This window comes from Vulpes vulpes, chromosome 12, assembly GCF_048418805.1.
Source record: "Vulpes vulpes isolate BD-2025 chromosome 12, VulVul3, whole genome shotgun sequence".
Lineage (NCBI taxonomy): Eukaryota > Metazoa > Chordata > Mammalia > Carnivora > Canidae > Vulpes > Vulpes vulpes.
The window spans coordinates 164,793,924-164,811,283 of NC_132791.1; the positions used below are offsets into that span (position 1 = coordinate 164,793,924).

The window sequence follows — 17,360 nt, forward strand, 5'->3', positions numbered from 1 at the left end:
ATGAGAGATACAGAGAGAGAGAGAGAGAGAGAAGCAGAGACACAGGCAGAGGGAGAAGCTCCATGCAGGGAGCCTGATGTGGGACTCGATCCCAGGTCTCCAGGATCACACCCTGGGCCAAAGGCAGGCACTAAACTGCTGAGCCACCCAGGGATCCCTGAAGAACATAATCGTAATGGCTCTATAATATTGTTATATTAATAAACCATAATTTAGCCCTTTCATGAAGATGACGCCTAAGGTGAAGAAGGAAGCCCCTGCCCCTCCCAAAGCCGAAGCCAAAGCAAAGGCTTTGAAAGCTAAGAAAGCGGTGCTGAAAGGTGTACATAGTCACAAAAAAAGGAAGACACGCACATTCCACAGGACGCAGGGTCTCCGAAGTCAGTCCAAATATCCTCTAAAGAGCGCCCCCAGGAGAAACAAGCTTGATCACTATGCCATCATCAAGTTCCCCCTGACTACTGAGTCAGCCATGAAGAATATAGAAGACAACAACATAGTTGTGTTCATTGTGGATGTCAAGACCAATAAGCACCAGATCAAACAGGCTGTGAAGAAGCTCTATGACATTGATGTGGCCAAGGTCAACATCTTGATCAGATTGGGATCATCTAAACTGAGTCCAGTCGGCTATAAATCTAAATATAAATTTTTTCACCATAACAAAAAAAGTAAACCATAATTTATTTACCTGATCCCTTATCATCAAACAATTGAGTTTTAAAACCACTTCTTACAGGCCTGCTGTAAGGAAGAGTGTAAGCCTCACACAGGTGGGGATGGAATTGTTTCTAGAAGGCAGTTTATGCAGCTCTCTGCCTGGCATCTCTGCCTGCCTAATAAGCATGTTGAGCTCGACATGTTCAAAACTGAATTCCTAATATGTCCCCTTCCAGTCCTGTTCTTCTGCACTCTCTTCAACTCAGTGGAAATTCTTTGTGGTTGCTCAGGGCAAAAATCATGTCATCATCCTTGACTTCTCTCCTGTCTTCTCTCTGTCAGAAGGGCCTGTGGACTTCTGGGGCAGAAACTGACCACTCTTTCCCCCTGTTGCCACCACCCACAGTAACGTCTTAGCAAGTCATCTTCTATTCTAGCACTCTGTTTTCTCGACAGAGCAGCTAGATTAATCCTTTTAGAATGGAAGTCAGATTGTTTTTTTTCCCCCCCACAGAACTCTAAGATGGTTCCCATGTCACTCCTAGTAAAGCTAAAGTTTGTTCACTGACCTCCCCTCCACTTTGTCAAACCTCTGTAGCCTCCTTGGTCTTTTACTTAATAGCATATTGGGTACATTTCCCCATGCTTCAGCAACGTGATTTTAATGGCTCCGTGTCTTCTTTTGTATTTAAGAACCATATGTTGTTTAGCCCCTCCTTTGTGGTCAAACACTTGAAGCTTAAATTTTGTTTATTCAGTGGAAATGTTGCTAGTGCCTACCTAGCCTAATATCCCAGGGTTGCTGTGAGGATCAAGTGGAATCAGTTATACTGCATAGGATAGTATTTGTGTGTGTGTGTGTGTGTGTGTGTGTGTGTGTGTGTTTCATAGGATGGTATTTGAAAAGTTACTTGATAACTTGTTTTTTTGTGGTTAGTTTTGGTATCTAAATTGTTATTTTCAATGGGAATATAAATGTAAAGGCAGGAACAATTATACCTATCCCCACATTGGAAGAAGCCTTTGGTATTGTGTATTTGCAACTGCTTTTTATTACATTTTATAATTTAAACTTCTTCAGTTAGCTTAAAAATCTACCATTTCGGGATCCCTGGGTGGCGCAGCGGTTTGGCGCCTGCCTTTGGCCCAGGGCGCGATCCTGGAGACCCAGGATCGAATCCCACATCAGGCTCCCCGTGCATGGAGCCTGCTTCTCCCTCTGCCTATGTCTCTGCCTCTCTCTCTCTCTCTCTCTCTCTCTCTCTCTCTCTCTCTGACTATCATAAAAAAAAAAAATTTTTTTTTTTGAAAAAAAAAAATCTACCATTTCGATTCCAAAACCTTGAAGAGAAGATGACTAGCTAAAATCTTGTAGGAAACCTAGTCCTCTTTCTGTGTCACTTTGCATCTTACTGTTTTAGGCTTTTGAGGTGGACTTGAATAAATCCAAACTGTACTTCATGTGGCCTTTATATATGCATTTGTTTGTTTGCTTTTTTTTTCCCCAAAGGGGAAAACAACCATCCCCAGGCTTGGCTTGGCTTTTCTTTCTTCTTTCTTTCTCTCCTTTTCTTTCTTTCTTTCTTTGTTTCTTTCATGCCTTCTTTGCAATTCTCAAGAGATGTTTTAGAGTTCATTTTTTAGAGTCCATGCTGGTAACATGGTGCTGATTGCTTTTGGTAGTTGCCCAGTGAAGTGTGAAGTGCTGTAATAGAAGCTAGCAAAGTCTGGAGAGCTGTTAGTGAGACTGGGAAAGGGCCTGCAGCATCTGGTTGTATGGTAGGCAAGGGTAGGTATTTAGATTTAATTTTTGGTAGCATGTTAACATTGCTTATTTTGTCAAAATCATTTCCAGTGGGCTAAAAACAGTTCTTAGTTGCATTGCTTAGGGACGAATGCTCTGTACATATAGGTGGTAAGAATAAGAAATATGAAATTAGGTTTTTTTAGAGCATCTATAAGAAATTAGGTTTTTGTTATTCAGCAAACATAGCCTGGGAGGCCACCAGGTTCTCAGAGCCTTAGAGATAGATAAACATTGCAGTGTGATGACTCATAAAAGCATTGAAGAGAGACATCTGAATAATTGAACGATAGGCCAGGAAAGGTAGGGAATGTCTGGGAAGCCTTTTTGTTTTGGCAGAACAGAAAACTGTATGGCCAGAATTAGCAGAAGGTATGTGAATGACTGAACTGCATTTACTATTTCCTTGTGACCTTGTTCGGTCCAATACCAAGAGTTTATTTTGTAACTGTGAATAAACTTGAGGAGGCAAAATGGGTGAAGGGAGAAACAAAAGCAGCTTTTTAAATGCCTGTTAGTGGGGAAAAACCAAACCATGATTAGTAATTAACAACAACAAAAACAGTAATAAACACTTAAGCTGTGCCAACCACAATCAGGCACTTACAGATTTTAACTCATTTAGTCCTCACGGTAATCCTAGGGCAGATACTCCTATTTTCCCCATTTCACAGATGACTTGTCTGGGGTCACATGTCTAGGAATTAGGAGAAAATGACCTTGTGCTGTCTGGCTCCAGAAACTCTCTTTTAATCTCTGCCTAGTACATATTGCCTCTCAAAATAGTAAGTTTTATTGTTCTGTGTAGAAGTACTATCTGTGTGTAATTTGAACCTGTTAGATTAAAATTTATTCTGATGTCCCTCCTTGATGCAGGATAATTATGAATAACAAGGGCATTATTATTAGTTCCACCATCTTTGTGCTGCTTGGACTGAGCAAGGTAGAGAGGTAGGCCTTCCAAAGTATCTCTTTTCCCAATTGTTTAACATTTGCTTGGGAATAGTTGTTAATTGAGGGTTTGTTCAGTGTTTATTGAACACTTGAGGCGCTTGAGGCGCCTGGCTGGCTCCATTGGTAGAGTATATGACTCTTGATCTTGGGGTTGTGAGTTCAAGCCCCATACTGGGTATAGAGATGACTTAAAAGAAAATCTTTAAAACAAAGTGTTTATTATAGCTAGCTTATTTATTTTATACCCAATTGATGACATTGTGACATTACAGAATTGGTAGGGTTTCTTTTTCCCATTGTATATTTATTTTTAATACCTGGGATTGAATATATAGTGAACACATATAGTGTATTTATATTGTTTATAGGATTTGGAATCTAAGTTTGTTATTTTAAACGATAAAGGAATTTTATGATTGTAGGTTTTCTACTTAATTGTACTTTGGGCATTATGCTTTTATATCATTTTAATGTATTTCTAGAAATATGTTATTTTGTGTAGAGGAGGGAGCTGTTTATGGGTTTTGGAATATAAATGGTGTACAAAATGGCTTTATTATGTGCAATTTCAAAAAGACTTTGGGTATAGGAAGATTTTGGAAAAATCACTGGGATTTTCAACAGGCTCTAAGTGTTAGAAAAGTTAATATAAAGTTACAGTGTTGCACAATGATAAGTTAATTGTAGTTGTGGGCAAAATCTTTCATAGTTTGCCAACAACACTATAATTGCTACATAGAGACTTTGAGAAATTAGATAAACAAATTCATTTTGGAGAATAAAAAGTATTTTAAGTACAAATCTTGTTTTGACTGCCGTGTTTTGTAGGGCTTAGTAATTAAAACATTATTTCTGCACCTTTATGCTGAAATAACAAAATAGAGAAGAAGGCAAAGAGAAAAAGGAGTAAAGTTAGGGAATGAACAGACTTTGTAAGGCCAATTTTGACTGGAAGAGTCTCTAAGAAAGAGAAGACAGTCTTCTGGTTCATTAATAGACTAAAACCTATAGAACATTTTGTGATAATCATTTTATTTTTTAAAAGGTTTTATTTATTTATTTGAGAGTGCTGAGCAAGTGAGAGAGCAGGAATAGGGGTAACAGGAATGGGAGCAGGAAAAGCAGACTCCCTGCTGATTGGAGAGCCTGACACAGGGCTCCATCCTACGACCCCAGGGTCATGATCTGAGCCAAAGGCAGATGCTCAACCAACTGAGCCACTAAGGCACCCCTGTGATAATCATTTTATTATTATTTATTTATTTATTTATTTATTTTTATTCATAGAGATGGAGAGAGAGAGAGAGAGAGAGGCAGAGACACAGGCAGAGGGAGAAGCAGGCTCCATGCAGAGGGCCTGACGTGGGACTCGATCCAGGGTCTCCAGGATCATGCCCCGGGCTGCAGGCGGCACTAAACCTCTGTGCCACCGGGGCTTCCCTGTGATAATCATTTTAAAGGCATTTCTGTTCATCTTGGATAAGGCCTTCAGGTAAGCCTTCACATGAAAGAGTCACTCTTCTCCAGCCTTCTCAAAGTAATGAGTGTCAACTACAGCACAAGGAATAAATGAAGACAAAGAGGGAAAGGTATATAGGGCCTCCAGAGAGAGAAAAGCAAGATCCTCTTCCCTGTGGATTAGGGAAAAGATCCAGTTAGACCTTCAGTGCTGAAGTTGCCTTTCTGATTTGTGAAGGAGACTTAAAAAAACAGCCTTGAAACCAGATGAGATCTGGATGGTGATGGAAACCAAGGCATAGAGGTGAGGGTGAGCAGAACTCTGGGAAGTCAGGGGATCCCCTGAACAAAGACTCGTTTCTCCAGGGGGGCCAGACATGGTTGTGGTAATAAGCATTGTCATGATAGGTAGTGGAGCTTGACTTCCTCTGTGAATGTTACCATCCCCTCTCTTGGCTCTTGGATCCCTGTGCTCTCCTGATTGCCTTCCTCCCTCATAGACCATTCAACCTCCGTTCTTCCTCACCTCCTAGGTTAAAAGTGCACCAAACTTTGTCTCTTTTCTTTGCTCTCCTATGTGATCCCCTAGGTGGTTCATTCAGGCTGAAGGCTTTAAGTGTCGTGAGGTGATGATGACTCCCAAATTAATTTCTCCAGCCTGGACTGACCTCTCTGGAGATCTCTAGGTCTCTCGACCACCCTGCTGCTAACCTAATCCTACTTGAGAGCCTAAGAAGGATCTTACCCTTAACATGTCCTCAATGGAACTGCTGTTTTCTCCTCCCTGTGCACTCAAGTGGCCCTTCCTTCATTCTCAGCCTTTTTTTTTTAGTTTCTCAGACCGAATATTGGAGTAACTCTGGTCATCTCTCTCTCTCTCTCTCTCTCTCTCTCTCTCCCTCTCTCTCTCTCTCTCATAGGCTGCCTGCAGTCCATCAGGAAGGCCTGTCCTCTCTGCCGTTACAAGTGGGGACAGGCACCATTTCTTTTGAGCCTTAGTCAATACACGGCAATAGCTTCTATCTTTCCACTTCTGCCTTTGTTCCCATACAGAAGCCAGAGTCTTGTTTGGAAATGTAAATCAGATGTCACCTCTGTGCTTCAGATCCTTTGTTGACTTCCTGTCACTTTTAGAATAAAACTAAAAATCCTTGCCTTGGTCACAAAGCCCCAGTCGCATTTGGGCTCTGGCTAGCTATGTGATTTGACATCTTATCATCATTTACTTTTTTCTGGCTATGGTGGTAGTCTTTTTTTTTCTTTTTTTTTTTTGGTCTTTTTTTTTCTTAAATGTTACTAAATCCCTGCTCAAATATTATCTTCTCAGAGGTGACAGTCTGCCCTTTAAAAAAAAAAAAAAAAAGGATTTATTTATTTATTTAGGTGGGGGGAGGGGTAAAGGAAGGGAGGGAGAGTCTAAAGCAGACTTTGCATTGAGCATGGATCCCTAAGTGGGGTTTGATCCCACGAACCTGAGATCATGACCTGAGCTGAAACCAAGAGTCAAAAGCCTGACTGTGCCGCCCAGGCACCTCAGTGGTGGCGGTCTGCCCACTTTTCCTAGCCAACCCCACCACCGCCACTGTTGTATCTCCTAAGTCTCCTTAATTTTTCTTCCCCAGGTTATACTATCTATATTAGTTAATTATCTAACTCCCAGATTAGAATATAAACTCTTTGAAGATAAGAGACTGGTTTTCACTACATACTTACATCTGGGGCATGGTAGGCACTCAGATATTTGTCAAATGAAAGAATATTTTGAACATTTGTTTGGTGTTAGAATTCTTGACATGGTCTAGTCATTAATCCCACAACAATTCTATAAAGTTAGGGAATGTTACTGTTGTACCCATTTTACAGATAAGAAAATTGAGGCTTAACTAAACAGTTTGTTATATGCCCTAGCCAGTATGAATGCTAGGTTAGTACTGGCTACTTGGGAAGGGGGGGTTAGATTAAAGCTTCTCTAGTATTCTATTTCCTTCATTGCTAAAATCCTTGAAAATACCTTCTAAAAATATTTTCCATTTCTAGGTCAACTTGTATTTTGATCATTGAATTTTGGGTCATACTTTAAGACAGAAATTCCGTTTTGGCTCACAAGACGCAATGTTTTTGGTATAGGAATGGACCTTTTTCTGTCCCTGCCCCCATAAATGCTATTTAGTAGAACTCCTGGATTTCTGATGCCAGATGCAGTTCTCATGGGAGTCATCTGATAAATGGCAAGCAGAATTTCCCAAACATTCTGTATCGGTTGCTGTGTTGTGTGTAATTGGTCTCCACACTTCCACTCATGCCTTCCTCCAATCCATTCTCCATACTGCAGTGTATAACTGTAATCAAGTAACTCAAGTGAGTTCTCGTTGCTCGGGGGTTCACCAACTCCTTGTGGTTCGTTGATTATTTGACCCTGCGGTTTTAGTGCTTTTCTAACTCTTTGTTGTTCCTTGTACTTGAGCCATACCTGGCAAACCAGTATCTGGATGCCACATGTTTCTTTTTACCCTAAGGCTTCCTAAGCAGTTCTCTGGCTTGGGATGCATACTGCCCAAGATTTGGAACCTTGGAGTCAGTTGTTCCAAACTTTAGTCCAGCCTCTGGCCTCAGGCAAGTGCCCTCTCTAGTGCCCCAAATGTAAAATGGAGGTGATAATAGTATCTACCTCATAAGGTTATTATAAGGACTAAGTGAGTGAATACGTGTAATGCTTTAGCACAGTGCTTGGAACATAGTGAGCATTTAATAAGTGTTAACTCTTCACTTTCCCTAGCTGTCTCCTGTTTATCCTCAGCCCAGCCTTCTCTGTTTTGTCAAATCAAAGTTTACTGACTTCAGAAATCATCTCTAAGTTTAGACCCCATGCTTATCTAGCATGGCTCTTCCCATAATTTGAAAGCATTTATTTATTTTGTGTGATTATATGTCTGCCTCCTCCCTTGGCTATTAGGTCTAGAAGGGCAGAAATAACTTTTTGCTTGCCATTATATCCCCAGCAGAGTGCCTGGCAAATAATTTATGCTTAATAAATGTACCCAATAAATGAAAGTGCTGTTCAACTTTTCCATTCTTAAAATAGGATCTTGGGATCTTTTGCAATAATGCTGCTGCTGCTTCTTCTTCTGCTTCTTCTGCTTCTTCTGCTTCTTCTGCTTCTTCTTCTTGGATGCCAGGGCAGAGGAAGAAGGAGAGAGAGAATCTTTTTTTTTTTAATTTTTAAAAAAGATTTTATTTATTTAATCATGAGAGATCCACAGAGAGAGAGGAAGAGAGGCACAGGTACAGGCAGAGGGAGAAGCAGGCTCCATGCAGGGAGCCCGACGTGGGACTCGATTCTGGGTCTCCAGGACCTGGCCATGGGCCGAAGGCAGCACCAAACTGCTAAGCCACCAGCTGCCCGAGAGAGAGAACCTTAAACAGATTCCATACCCAGTGTGGAGTCTGAAGCCGGGCTTGATCTCACGACCCTGAGATCATGACCTGAACCAGAGTCAAGAATCAGATGCTTAACTGACTGAGCTGCCCAGGCACCCCAATAATGCTTGTTTTGAGAGGGATTAATGTTAGTATAGAAGCTAGCATTATTTCCAACATGGGAGACTTGGAAAGCTGAGCACAGTGAGTGAAAGTACAGAAAGCAAAGGGGCAGGGACTATTGGAAAACAGGGAGAAAGATCAGGAAAGTGGATTTGTTCAGATGTATGCTAACAGAGTGTTTTTGTTGAAGATCCTTGATCAATCCTGGATTGATGTACCTTAGTTATGGTATTCAGCAGTGACTCAACCAGTGCTTATCGAGTTCCTGCACCTTACCCTTCTAATTGAATGTACGTTTCAGAGGAAATACTTGGAAAGATAAATGCTGAGACTATTAGCATTTATTTATGTCTTTTGCTGTTTAGCATATCACTACCTCTTGAGTGTGTGTCATGTGTGTGAAGTCAAGAATCTGTTTCATACCCACATAAGAATCCTTATTCAGAGCAAGCTTGTCATATCTAGAACATTGTAGAAAATTTTACAGCAATAAATTTGAATGGTAAGACCTCTGCCTGATAGGGGATTGCATATTTCCTGTGAAATGCATACTGTAAGAGACAGTTCTAAAGACCTAGGGTAGAAGAGTAATTTCCAATACCTACCCTGCTCTTCTGCCTCCCATTATACTTTCCTTTACCCTTGTCTTTCCTGGTGACCCCCATCAGCACATCTTCCTATTTAAAACTTGGTCATCTTTCTTTCTGTTCCCATCTTTCCTTCTGTTCCCTGTTTACCCCTTACTGCTATTTACTAAAAGTTGTATTTCTACTCCCTGAGATTGGATTTAGATTCCTCCTCTCCCAGAGATGAATGTTTCTTTTTTCTTTTTTTTTTAAGACTTTTTTACTTATTCATGAGAGACACAGAGAGAGAGAGAGGCAGAGACACAGTCAGAGGGAGAAGCAGGCTCCATGCAGGGAGCCTGATGTGGGGCTCGATCCCCGGGACTCCAGGATCAGGCCCTGGGCCGAAGGCGGGTGCTAAACCGCTGGGCCACCCAGGGATCCCAAGATGAATTTTTTTTTTTTAATTTTAAAGAATGTATTTATTTATTCATGAGAGACACGGAGAGAGAGGCAGAGACACAGTCAGAGGGAGAAGCAGGCTCCATGCAGGGAGCCTGATGTGGGGCTTGATCCCGGGACTCCAGGATCACGCCCTGGGCCCAAGGCAGGCACTACACCTCTGAGCCACCCAGGGATCCTTGAGATGAATGTTTCTTAACAGAAGTTGAGTAATAAGTTGGCTGCTCAAGGAGAAGAGACTCAGGAAGCAAGTTATGTTGAGAGAGCTAAGTACCAGTCCACAAATAAGCATCACCTACTTATGAAGTCAGCACTGTGAGTGATGCAGAAAGAGGAGTCATGGTTTCCAGCTACAAAGAAGTAACAGTCTGTAAGGAAAGATATAACTAACATAGTTATTGGATCTTTGGGTGTATATTGAGAATCTATCATATGGCAGGTATTCTCCTTGGAGCTGGGATATAGCAGTAGATGAAACAAGTTCTGGTGTCATGGAACCTCCGTTCCAGTGACTCACATAATAAGTCAGGCAGTCAGGAGTGCAGTGAAGACAAATAAAGCAGGGGAAGCAGATGGAGAGTGAAGGCATGCTGTTTAAGTAGGATGGTCAGAAAAGGGCCATCTGATGTTTGAGCAGAGACCTGTATGAAGTTAGGGAGTGGGCTGTTCAGATACTTGGGGCAGTAGCATTCCTGTTAAGGCCAAAATGCAAAGGCCCTGAAATGATAGAATATCTTCATTTAGAAGGACAGCAGAAAAAAAAAAAAAAAAAAAAAAGGACAGCAGGAAAAAAGGGGGGGGGGGGAGCAGCAGGGCTGGAGTAGGGGGTGAATCATTCCAGTAACTGGGCAGGAGGTCAGAGGGAGTAGAGTTTTGTTCAGTGTTTGGCGGGAAGCTGTTGGAATGTTCACCAGAGGCATGATGTGAATGTGATCTGGGTTAGTGTGAGAAAAGGACCACTGTTTGCAGTGTGGAGATAAGATTCTCCAGGGGCTCAGGGGAAGCCAGGAGCCCAGTTAGGAGTTACTGCCATCTTCCAGGTGAAAGAGGTGGTGGCTTGGACCAAGGTGGTAATGATAATGGTGAATTCAGGATTCATTTTGGAAGTAGAGCTGATCAGATGTGGGGTGTGAGAGAAGAAAGTTGAAGATGACTCTTGAGATCCATTTATGAAAAGCTGCTTGTGGAGATGGGTCCAGGTCTGGAGTATACTATGTCCAGAGAAGTCTCAATAGGAAGGGAGGCCTCAGGTGCAGAAGTTGCTTAAAAGGGGCCTTGAAAAAAAGGGGGGGGCTTGAAAATTGGCATAAAAGGTGATTTTATAGGAAATAAAACAGTATGAGGGGTATAGATAGCATTTACAGTAGAGTTTTGTTCTGACTCTAGTCTTCAAAATATGCCTGGAGTCCATTCATTGCAGAAAAAGTGGTTATTTATCCTAAACAAAGCTTGTACACTGATGAGACATGGCCCTGGGAGGCATGCTATGTTTTTAACAGCTTTTACATTGGTGAAAATAGTTTATACATTGAAGATATTCATTAATTAGTATTATTCCATTCTTATGTGCTCAGTTGACTTTGATATGAAGAACCACTGTATTAAATATTGCCTAATCTTTTGGTAATACAATTCTCTCTATATTCTTTCTGTGAAAGTTGATGAAATGAACTGATATTTTATGTGTATATTGCATAGGTATGCACTATTTTTCTTTTTATGCTTCTGAAAATGATACAGGATTTAATGAAATTAAAATCATACATGCCAAAAGAAGGACATGCATCTGAGTGCCTGTTTGGTGTAAGGCATTGTAGATCCACAAGACTGGGTCCACGTACTGAGGGGATTTCAAATGTAGGAACACCACAGATTTGGTGGTACAGCTAAAGGACCCCAAAGTAGTACTTTGATTCTTGCTAAGAAGTATAATTCTTATTTTGTTGGTTGGTGAATGAATTTTCCTCACTTTGGTTTAAGGATCATGGGATATGGTTAACATATCCACCAACACACTTGAGAGAGTTAAAAACAGGATAAAATACCTAGTTTTGAAAATGAGCATTTATGTAGTAGCATTTATTTATGTAGGCATTTTAACTTGTCCTGATCACAATCCTAACTTCTCATCTTGGTGATAGCCTTGAAAACCACCAGTCTACTGTGATTGTACTGTGCTGCCATACTGCTAGCTTTCCCTACTCTATTCATTTAATCCTTTGAACTAGGCATTATTTCAGTTTCAGGGAGGACTCAAAAGTGCAGCCAAACCCAAGGTAACAAAAAATTCTAAGTATATTTATTAAGTGTTCATCATATGTTTAGAATATTAACATATTCTAAATGGTCCTTTGATCCAAATCCCATACCCTTCCCATTACATGTAGTGTGTCCCTCTCTCCCCTTTTATTCGTGGTTGGAAACATCCTGTTTCTTAGTTAAATTAAAGGAGGAAGTTAGATCTCAGCTGTTGGTAATTCAGAAAGAAAAAACCTTCGGCACATTAGAAAACATTAGTGTGTTGTCCTTGGAAGTAATGGTGGAGTTTATGGACTTCTGATGAGGTCAAGGGCTGTCACTGATGTTTTATTTTTATAACAGTGTTTTCATTTGCAGAGGTGGGAAGTTTCAGAAGTTTTTTTTTTTTTAAGATTTTATTTCTTCATGAGAGACATAGAGAGAGGCAGCGACATGGGCAGAGGGAGAAGCAGCTCTCCACAAGGAAACTGATGGGGGACTCGATCCCAGACCCTGGGACCACACCCTGAGCCGAAGGCAGATGGCTCAACCACTGAACCACCAGGTGTCCTTCAGAATTTTTTATTAGGAAACATTTCATATATTCAAGGTAGTACAATGCATATATAAATATAAAGCACAATATCCTATTAAATACTACCCTGCTAACATAAGAAATTATCCATGCCTTTGGGGTGCTGCTTACACTGGCCCCTCAAACAGATAACAGTATTGAGTTTTACTTTGTTCTTTTTTTTTTTTTTTTAAGATTTTACTTATTTATTCATGAGAATGCACAGGGAGGAGAGAGAGAGAGGCAGAGACAGGCAGAGGGAGAAGCAGGCTTCATGCAGGGAGCCTGACGTGGGACTCGATCCAGGGTCTCCAGGATCACACCCTGGGCTGCAGGCGGCGCTAAACCGCTGAGCCACCGGGACTGCCCGAGTTTTACTTTGTTCTAATGTGTCTTCTGTAAATGTCTTTTGTTTAAGAATTAAAATACTTTAAGTATTATGGGTACATTTCATCTTGTTTGACATAACTATTATGAAAATAGCTATTCAGAATTATATTTTGATTTACTTAGTTTATATTAGAATAAGAAGGGTTTTGTCTACATATAGGCAGTTACTTAAAAGGCAACTTGGTTTCTGTAAGATCTGTAAGTTAGGAGACTTCATTAGTTTCAGAGGTTGCAAAGATATGGAAGGAGAGAATCTTGAGGAAGAGGAAAAGGATTTCATGTGAATCAAGAAAATTGCTCACTGGTGGTGTTTCTGCTTCTTAAGACTAGGGAAAAGAGAACAAAGAGGTAGGCTCTGAAAACTAGCCCTTTCTTAAGTTCTTGGCAGAATTGGTACCACCAGGGAGTAGCTAAAAGACTAAGTGAAGTATGGCTTAATAGTCTTATGACAGCAAATTTCCTAGAGGTTAGAAAGTGTTTGTATTAAACATGTTTTTGAGTAGTGAAGACTACTTTAGGGATCCTATCTAACATCTTGTTATTCGTTGTCTTTATCACTGAGCCACTGAAATCTGAATCTAGTGCACTTAGTACGACACTAACTTCCATTTGCTTAGTAGAGTTTGTGTAGTCTTTCATCTTTTAGGAACCATAATCCTCACAGTTCCTCATTTTAAATGGGTAAAGAGAGTTTTAAGCAATGCCTATGATGTAATTTTAGAGAGGTGGTCATAAATGTGCGTACATGCACACATTTGTATACATATGCATGAAAATGCCTTACTGTGTTTGCCTTGGCAGTTGCTGCATATAGGCAGGGAATAAGTCTATAGAGGATGGGTGTCTTGGCTATGAGTGGGGGCTCCAAAGCTAAACCCTCCAAGTCCACATCCTGGATTGCCACTAGCTAGCTGTGTAGCCTTGGTTAAGTTATTTAGCCTCTTTGTGATGGTGTCTCTATCTCTACAAAGGCGGTAATACAACTTATATCTGCCTTAGTAGTAGGGAGTGTTGGTACACAGGAAGTATGTATGTATGTATGTATGTATGTATTTATTTTTATTTTTTGATTTTAATTTTTTAAAAAGATTTTATTTATTTATTCATGAGAAACACACACACACACAGAGGCAGAGACACAGGCAGAGGGAAAAGCAGGCTCTATGCAGGGAGCCCAACCTGGGACTTGATCCTGGGTTTCCAGGACCACACCCTGGGCTGAAGGCGGCGCTAAACCGCCGGGCTGCCCAACACAGGAAGAGTTTAGATCTCAGCACTTGCAGTGTTTATAGTGCTCCCTGAAGGTTAGTTATTCTTTAAATCTTGTCCCCCCCATTGCCTTTTGGTTAGAAGCACACTTCATTGCTTAAGTTGCCATTTGTATGTGAGGAGGTGTTCTTTCTAGAACCATGTCTCCTTGTCACATGATTATGTGCAGTATGAGCCTTATTCATACTCTGTCAGCAGTTGAGGTTTGAACATAAGTGTGTGGCCATACCCGGTGGAATCCAGCAAGAGAGAGAACTAGGCACCGTAGCAACTGTTGCTATTTGTGTCCTGAGCAACAGCTGCCCTGGACAGATTTATTTTTTAATCCTGATCTCACTGATAGCCTGGGATGTGGCCGTGCCTTAGAGAAGTGGATTGGTTGAGATGTCTGGTCTTTGAGGAGATTTCATGACCACATGTTATAAAGATTCTATTCCATGTGAAATATGAGGCACTAAACCTTTGTGTATAGTATGAGAAAGGAAGAGAGGCTAATAAGCCTCCACGTTCAGACAGTCCCTGAAGTATAGTGTGACTGGATTAATCATACAAGAAATACTTTCAATAGGGGCAGTAAGGCTTTGTGCTTTTCAGTCAAAAAGTAACTTTGCTGTCTAGAGGCGCCTGGGTGGCTCAGTTGGTTAAGCATCTATCTACCTTTGGCTCAGGTCATGATCTCGGGGTCCTGGGGTCTAGCCTGCATTGTCTGGCTCTCTGACAGCAGGGATTCTGCTTCTCCTTCTCCCTCTGTCCCTCTCCCCACTCATGCTTACATGCTCGCTCACTCTCTCTCTGTCAAATAAATAAAAATTGTTTTTTTTTTTTTTTTTTTTAAGATTTTTTTTTTTTTTGATTTTTTTTTTTTTAATTTTTTATTTATTTATGATAGTCACACACAGAGAGAGAGAGAGAGAGGCAGAGACACAGGCAGAGGGAGAAGCAGGCTCCATGCACCGGGAGCCTGACGTGGGATTCGATCCCGGGTCTCCAGGATCACGCCCTGGGCCAAAGGCAGGCGCCAAACCGCTGCGCCACCCAGGGATCCCAATAAAAATTGTTTTTTTAAAAAGTAATTTTGTCTGCAACATTCTACAGATGATTTGTGGTCTGTGATTCCACTGCAGACACACATAATACATACATGTATACATGTATACATATATATAACATTATTATCAACTGTGGATTTTAAAAATAAGATTGTCTTTCTGATAAATACTTAATTATCAAATGCCTTACTAAAGTAGATAATAAGATCTTTAAAAAGGGGTTGTTTCAAGTAGTAGTTGGGTCAATTCAGTAATTTTCTAATTTTCATTTCTAATGTATTGAAATATTTATGTAGCATCTTGAAATAGTTATGCAGGCTGCTTCTGAATTTTGGCTGCTTATTTACCTATGATTCAGCCATTAAATATTTACTGAGCACCTGCTATGTACCAGGCTCTGTTCTGAATCCTGGTAGCACTCAGTGAATGTTGATGGCCTGATTCTTTTAAGTTCTATATAGGGATCCTGCTTATTAAATATGTGATTATTTTTTATTGCTTTCTTTAGATTCAGTGGTATGACTACTGATTTGAGTATTTTAAACTTATAACATGTTGAACTAACATGTAACTGAGTGACTTACAAAATCAAATTATTTTCATTCTCTAGGTATTATTAACCCAAAGAACCCAAAGGAAGCTCCAAAGTCCTTTAGTTTCGACTACTCCTACTGGTCTCACACCTCGGTGAGTATACCTACAGTCCAGTATAATAAAACAATGTGAGTAGTGAACAGTTTTGAAAGAGCTTGCAGGTCCACAAGGAGTATAGAGATGACCAACACCTAGGAAAATGGAGAGAGCAGGGCTCTTTGTGGTACCCTTCTTAGTAGAGGACCCCAAATCTTGCTAGCTTCTAGGGATTGTTCCTGAACTACAGATTGCTTCTGCATCTCTTCATTATATGTTTTCTCCTTTTTTCTTTCTTTTTTTTCTGTCTTGTGTTGAGAGTATGAAAGGTTTTAAACTACTGGCAGAGCCTTATGGCCAAGCGAAGGGCCTATGAAGGGAGGTAGGCAGCATTTGTCACTGAAAGGTGGGTTTATTGAAAAATAGCTATACTACCTGGAGTGAGCGCAGGGAAATATTTTTATATGTGGATTTGACCTTTGAGCTTTTAGTTCCATTTTGCATTTTTTAAAAAGACTTTATTTATTCATGAAAGACACACAGAGAGAGAGAGAGAGAGAGGCAGAGGCATAGGCAGAGGAAGAAGCAGGCTCCATGTAGGGAGCCCGATGTGGGACTTGATCCTGGGACTCGATCCTGGGACTCCAGGATCATGCCCTGGGCCGAAGGCAGGTGCTTAACCACTGAGCCACCCAGGCATCCCTCCATTTTGCATTTAAGAAAATCTTGCACCTTTCTACAAATGGAAGGTTTTAGAAAGTGACGTGTAATCAAGTGAGGTGTATGGCTGACCTGGGTGACTCTGTGCATGTGAGTATTTAAAAAGAGAAAAATAGGGATGCCTAGGTGGCTCAGCGGTTTGGCACCTGCCTTCAGCCCAGGGTGTGATCCTGGAGTGCCAGGATTGAATCCCACATCCGGCTCCCTGAATGGTGCCTGCCTCTCCCTCTGCCTGTGTCTCTGCCTCTCTGTCTCTGTCTTTCATGAATAAATAAAGAAAATCTTAAAAAAGGAAAGAAAAATAAACTGTGTAGGAGGGGCTTAAAATTTTTATAATATATTTTAACTGATGACTATTGAGATTCCAAACACTTCAGTTTATTACAGCAGTAATCAAACATAGGAAAGAATACAAATAAAATGCCATTTATTTCTCCTTTTAATCTTTACAGCCTGAAGATCCCTGTTTTGCATCTCAAAACCGTGTGTATAATGACATTGGAAAGGAAATGCTTTTACATGCCTTTGAAGGATATAATGTCTGTATTTTTGCTTATGGGCAGACTGGTGCTGGGAAATCTTATACAATGATGGGTAAACAAGAAGAAAGCCAGGCTGGCATCATTCCACAGGTAAAAAACAAAAAACAAAAATACCTCTTTATTATTACTTAGTCTTAGATTGCTGTATAACAGTTATTTTTACTTAGCAAACATTTACTCAGGGACTGTCATGCAAAAGCACAAAGATACTTTGTCTCTTTTCCTCAAAGGAGGTAATAATCTGATGGAAAAGACTGGTGTGTACACATGTCTGTCTTTAAAGGTGGGGAAGTTGGCATTCTGTAAAGTTTTTGCTGTATACCTGTGTCTGGATATTTTATCTTTTGAACAGTGTTATTAATAAGCTTCTTAAAAAAAAGTGGTAGTATGTCCCAGACTTTGTTGAGTCCTGGGGACACCTAGTTGGTGGTGTTGATCTTTTCCCAAGTTCCATATATAGAACACTTCTTAAGCATGTGGTTATTTTTGTTTTTTGATTGCCTT

General features: G+C 40.6%; 1 protein-coding gene across 19 annotated transcripts in view; it reads left to right on the top strand.

The window, feature by feature from the left end:
• KIF1B (kinesin family member 1B) overlaps positions 1-17,360 on the top strand; it is a 147,973-nt gene that overhangs the window by 25,758 nt on the left and 104,855 nt on the right. For all 19 annotated transcript variants that reach the window (XM_072731261.1, XM_072731278.1, XM_072731271.1 and 16 more), the window contains exons 3-4: positions 15,575-15,651; positions 16,767-16,946. In XM_072731261.1, the coding sequence (XP_072587362.1) occupies positions 15,575-15,651; positions 16,767-16,946 (257 nt within the window). The remainder of the gene's footprint in view (positions 1-15,574; positions 15,652-16,766; positions 16,947-17,360) is intronic.